Source organism: Triticum urartu, chromosome 5A (assembly GCF_056163025.1).
Source record: "Triticum urartu cultivar PI428250 chromosome 5A, HENAU_Tu73, whole genome shotgun sequence".
NCBI lineage: Eukaryota > Viridiplantae > Streptophyta > Magnoliopsida > Poales > Poaceae > Triticum > Triticum urartu.
In genome coordinates, this window is record NC_141877.1 from 8,570,815 (window position 1) to 8,576,316 (window position 5,502).

General features: G+C 52.1%; 1 protein-coding gene across 1 annotated transcript; it reads right to left on the reverse strand.

Annotated features, from left to right (window-relative positions):
* Positions 1–527: 527 nt before the first annotated feature.
* Positions 528–4,097, reverse strand: LOC125506862 (lipoxygenase 2.1, chloroplastic). The gene is made up of 5 exons (XM_048671564.2): positions 3,574–4,097; positions 3,162–3,436; positions 2,455–3,058; positions 2,268–2,353; positions 528–2,154 (listed from the first exon to the last, which is right to left on the reverse strand). The coding sequence occupies exons 1-5, from the start codon at positions 3,941–3,943 to the stop codon at positions 703–705; spliced, it is 2,787 nt and encodes a 928-aa protein (XP_048527521.1). The 5' UTR covers positions 3,944–4,097; the 3' UTR covers positions 528–702.
* Between the last annotated feature and the right edge of the window lie 1,405 nt (positions 4,098–5,502).

Here is a 5,502-nt window from a genome sequence, read left to right on the forward strand (position 1 = left end):
AATCAAGCAGGACGTATGGTTTTACCTCCATTTATAGGGCCCGAACCTGGGTAAACACTGTGTCCTCCTTGTCTCTTGTTACCCTCGATCCTCAGACACATAGTTCGGGACCCCCTACCCGAGATCGGCCGGTTTTGACATCGACACCTGGATCTACTACACAAATTCCGAGATGGCATTGTGATATCTGAACCATTGGATTACAATGATGAATAGCCTCGATAATTTGATATACTGTAAAAAAAAGTCTTTATCTTGCCTTGTTTCTATAATATCTTGTGACTAAAAACAGATTATCTCGTGATAACATGTATCCTGGTGTCCTTTTATTCGCATTTTCGGTCACGCAGATGTCCCACTCCCATTAAAGAAGGATCCAAACCGTGTGACGCCAACAGTGAGAGAACATATCCAGTATACCCACCGTTGGGCCAAGAGACTAGAAGACACATAATTTTGAGGTGGCATTGTGATATCTGAGCCATTGGATTACAATGATGAACAGCCTAGCAATAGATAATTTGATGTGCTGTAGAAAAGACTTTTTTCTATAATATATCTTGTGACTCTAGAAAGAGATTATTTCCCTCGTGCAATAATGTATCCTCGTGTCCTTTTATTAGCATTTCCGTTGACACAGCCAAGAGACTAGAAGACACGCTTATTTACGGCTAGTTCAGCCACACACACACACAAGTCATCTCAAATGGAGATGCTGTTGGGGATTCCCATCTCCATCACCATCTTCTCGTCCGTAGGATCACCGTCCGACGGCCTGAGCAGCACATACGGCACCATGCCGGCGCCGTGCCGGTTTTTCCGGTCGGGGTCGTTGTTCCACTCGTCCACCTGCTCCACGATGTCCCTAGTCCTCTCCTTGAACTTGTCAAATGCCTGCCTGATCACCCCATCCTGTTTCCATGACGGCTCTTCGTGCGTGCCCATGTACTCCTCATCCGACGAGTGCGTCGACAGGAGGTCCAAGATGGCAAGGACTATGGCACTCTGGTACTGGGACGGGAACGTGTCCAGCAGCACCTTCTCCGGCGCCTCCACGAACGCGCGCATGTCGTCGCCACCCATCTCGGTCGGCATGTTCCTCCGGGCCATGGTCGGGCGGTTGGGGATGTACCCGGCCATGGGGTACTGCCCGAAGTTGACGGCGGCGTGATGCGCCGACGTGACCCACATGATGGTCGCCAGGGCCTGCGCCAGGTTCTCATGGCTGTCCAGCTCGGGCCACCACGGCTCGTCCTGCTTGTCGGCGTGGCCTTTGGTGCGCACCTCGGTCCACCAAGCCTGGAGCTCCTCGTCATCGACGATGTCCGCGGTGCACGGGTAGTAGTGCTCCACGTAGGTCAACGCCCACTCCTTGATGGCGTCCCAGATGAGCAGGCCGTCGTTGGCGTAGGGGTAGTCCTCTATGGCCAGCTCCAGCTCGCCATTCTCCTTCCTGACCGCCATGCCCCTCCGGATGAGGTCTTCCGGCAGGGCCTCCATGTCGAACCGCCACTGCTGGTCGTAAGCCACGGAGCTGAGCTCAATGGAGTACTCCCCGGGCGCGAAGGAGCCCTCGATGATGCCATCGGCATTGATGAGCATCGCGCGCGCCTGCGCGTTGATCTCCATGGTAAAGCGGAAGTGCGGGTGCAGCAGGCGGTAGACGGGGTGCATCTGGCTGAGCTGCCGGTTGGCGGCGATGATGTAGGGCTCGGTGCAGGCGTGCGTCCTCAGCCAGTGGCTGACGAGCTGGTGGACGCCGGCGTCGTGAGCCAGGACATGGGCCTTGGCGAGCTGCCACAGCCAGGACCCCGTGACGCTGCCGTCGCATCCAGGCGTGAAGACCTGGCGCCACTGCGGCTTGCGCTTGGACTTGGGCCTGGTGAGCTCGATGGCGATGGGCCGGAGCGTGCCGTCGGCGGTGAGGAAGAAGAGCGCGCGCGAGCCGTACAAGGTGGTGCCCTCGAGCTTGCGGACCTTGAGGACGTATGGCAGCAACAAGTCATGGTAGTCCAGCATGAAGAGCTTCTTGTTAGCCACGGCCTCCTCAACTGTCATGACACGTCTGATCTGCTCTTCAACCAGCTCTTCAGTGATGAGGGAGTCTGCCGGGCCGTAGGTTGCCTCGTCCAACTTGCTCTTGATAGGAAACTCCTGGATGCATGCATAGTTTTCATGTTGAAATTGGTAAAACAATCAATCAAAGAAAATTTCCCTTTCCTGGGAAATGAAGGAAAAAGGTTACAATGGCAACAGAACATATATACCGTGACTAGTTGGATGCTCAATGGGTTCATCCCTGCGATGGTTTGTCGCGCAAACTCCTCGTCTCTGAACCAAGCAAACTTGTCCCCTGCATTTCCAACATGCATGCAAATTATTCATCGATCCATTAATCAAGCAAGCAAACATGATGTGCGTGAGAATGAATGAATCTCTATATATTGTACGTACTGTCATGAATCTCTGGCGTCTCAAACTTGAAGACCCTGCGTATCCCCTCGAGGAACGCGGCCCCTTCGAGCTTGAAGAGGTGGAGCAGCTCCGTCTCAAGCAAATCGATGACGAACCTGAGCTTCCCCCCTTCGGGCTGCACCGGCTGGTTCCTGAAGTTGTCGTCGTACAGCTTGTCAATGGCCGACAAGGAGGGGAAGCTCTGGTCCTTGTGTTTGGCGGTCTTTATGCCCGTGGTCAGGGCGTGCAGCTGCGACATGAACTTCTTGGTGTCGAAGGCTCCCATCTTGCGCTCCGTGAAGGCCTCGTCCCGGGGCACGTAGATGTGGTCCTTGTGGCTCCTCTCCTCCGAAAACGGGTCTTTCTTGCTGCGAGGGCGGCCCGTGCGGCAGCGCCGCGGGTAGGGGTGCTCCTTGCCACCCAGCACGGGCCGTGTGGTGGGGTTCTTTTCGTCGTCGGGGTTGCCGAGGTCATTGTACACATCGTAGTCGTAGATGCGGTCGTGTTCCTTGCGCTCGCCGCAGCCGGTGCCGCGGAGGATCTCGAGCTCACGCTTGCGCAACGCCTCCACGCCCTTGGGCGTCTGCGACGGAAGGTACGAGCGCTGCACCACACATATATACATGCTAAATCAGTAATGGGATCAAGAATGATGTACTCCCTCTGTCTTAAAATGTAAGACGTTTTGACGATAGTAGTTGACCGACCTCGGGAAAGAAAACACGCTTGTCGGGGGTGCAGTGAGATGGGTCGATCCAGGAGTTGCAGTGGAACGTGACGGCGGACTCCTCCTGGCCGGTGGGGAAGACCTCGATGTCCCCCAGCAACATCTCGCTGTGGTGGTAGTTTGTGACTTGAACGGCGCCAATGGGTCCAAAGGATCCCGGCACCTTGAAGGTGGCCTCGTACATGTCCCACTCGTCGTCCACTCTACCTGAGTGCTTGACGGCCCCGGAGATGGGCTCCCACTCCTGCCCCGTTTCTGCACCGACCCAACAATGCATGCAAATATATATTACTATCAGTATTTTTTTCGTCTAGAATTACTTGTCGCTTAAACGGATGTATCCAGCACATATGCATGCATCAATGTATGTACCAGGGAGGTTTGTCACTCACGTGGATCCAATTCGGAGCTGACGAGGTCAACGTGCAACCAAGTTTTGAGGATGAGATCGTACAGGAAATCACGAACCCCGGCTGCCTTACTCATGTGCACCGTCACCGTGGCCTTCATCTCGGTGGTCTGCGTGCGGTCCCGGACGTGGGCATCCGGGCGGGTGACCGTGCCAACGGCCGTCCCATTGGAGTCGGAGGACAAGGTGGTGGTGGTAGTGGTGGTGGTGCTGGTGCTGCCAACCTTGGACACACTGGTGCGGCGGCCATTGCCTGGTTTCCGGCGAGCCTCGGGCACCACAAACGTCCGCCGCCGGGCCGGCGACGGGGCGGCACATGCACCGCCTACCAGAGACTTCGTCGCCGTTAGCATCGTGGCTGGCTAGCTGTGCCTGCTATTGCGCTACACAATGGGACGGCCCAGGAGGATGGAGGAGTGAGAGGGCCAGAAAGGTGCACAGTGTTAGTTTCCTAAACTGCGCAACTCTGGCAAAGGAAAGGAAGTGGTGATGGAAGGATCTGATGTCGGGGAGAGTGAGCCCTAGATCCTATTTATAGAGATCGTAGTCCACGTACTCAAAATAGTTTTTTTTCCATATAAATAAATAAACAAGCCAAAAGACTTGTCATTTTCACTGATTACGAAAGAAAGTTTAGAGCTACTCAAAATAATACTAGCACATACTCCCTCCGTAAACTAATATAAGAACGTTTAGGTTACTATTTTAGTGATCTAAACACTCTTATATTAGTTTACAGAGGGAGTACTACTCAAGAGAGAGAGATGGATGGAAGAAGTATTTTAGTCATTGTTTACTTATTTATTTATGCGCATCTAGATGTTCTTTTTAAACATGCGCATCTAGATCTGAGGTGCAGGCACTACGTAGTGTAGTATCTTGCACTGTACGCATGCATACGGTCCATGCAATATGGGCTCGCATGTGCGTGTGCGTTGGAGCGATAAGGTCCCGGCGGATACGTCCGGCTCTTGGTTTTGGCTGCTACCTGGCGTGTACCCCGCGCAAAAATAGCGATGCCCGCAGGCGTGTGCCACGATTCCGCTCCAGTCCAGCGGCGGAAGGACGGACGGTGGCGACGCCTCTCGCGGCGTCACACGGAGGCGTGTTCCACGTTCTGCTCCGGCGAGCTCTCCCAGCTAGGCAGTGGACAAATATTTCTCGGGGAGAGAACGACCTCCCAGCTGCGCAGAGCCCTTGGCATCCCCATTGCGAAAGGGAATGCATGCATGGTGAATGTTTACTAATAATGGGAATGCATGCATGCATGGTGAATGTTTACCGGCTTGTTTCAAACATTTAAAACTGCTTTTCATCCGGCTGATTTTAGTTTGCTTTCATTTGAAATTTCTGGTCGCTGATCTCGCGCCGTGAGTCGTGCTGAATATTTCATCCGGCAGATTTTTTTTCCCCGCATTCCTATAGAATTTCTAGACATTGGATCGCGCACTGCGACGGCGATGTCATTTCGGCTTCATTCGAGATTCAGAACTTCCGTATGTCGGGTTATATCAATAGTTCCCTTCTAACCACATAATTGCTTCTTCTTTTGTGCATGTGTAACCACATAAGTGCTTGTCACCAGCTTATTTTTGGGTTAATGTCTAATGTTTGAGATTTCCCTTTTCAATTGTATTATGAATTTATGCATTTTCAGGAATCGTTCTTGTTATCCTAAAATTACTATGTATAACCACATAAGTGCTTGTCACCTACTTATTTTTGGGTTATCTCTATGTTTGAGATTTCCCTTTTCAATTATATTATGAATTTATGCATTTCCGGGAATCGTTCTTGTTATCCTAAAATTACTATGATGAATTTTTAGCTTTTACTACACTTTTGAAGTTTTTTCGATAAAAGACGCAAGAAGCACCCGGCTTTAAAAATAATAAAGCCACCAAGAACATAA

Coding starts and splice junctions, on each gene's coding strand:
- LOC125506862 (XM_048671564.2), bottom strand. CDS start 3,943: ATGCTAACGGCGACGAAGTCTCTGGTAGGCGGTGCATGTGCCGCCCCG. Junction 3,059..3,161: donor AGCGTGTTTTCTTTCCCGAG/GTCGGTCAACTA, acceptor TGTGTGGTGCAG/CGCTCGTACCTTCCGTCGCA. Junction 2,155..2,267: donor TGAGCATCCAACTAGTCACG/GTATATATGTTC, acceptor GCATGCATCCAG/GAGTTTCCTATCAAGAGCAA.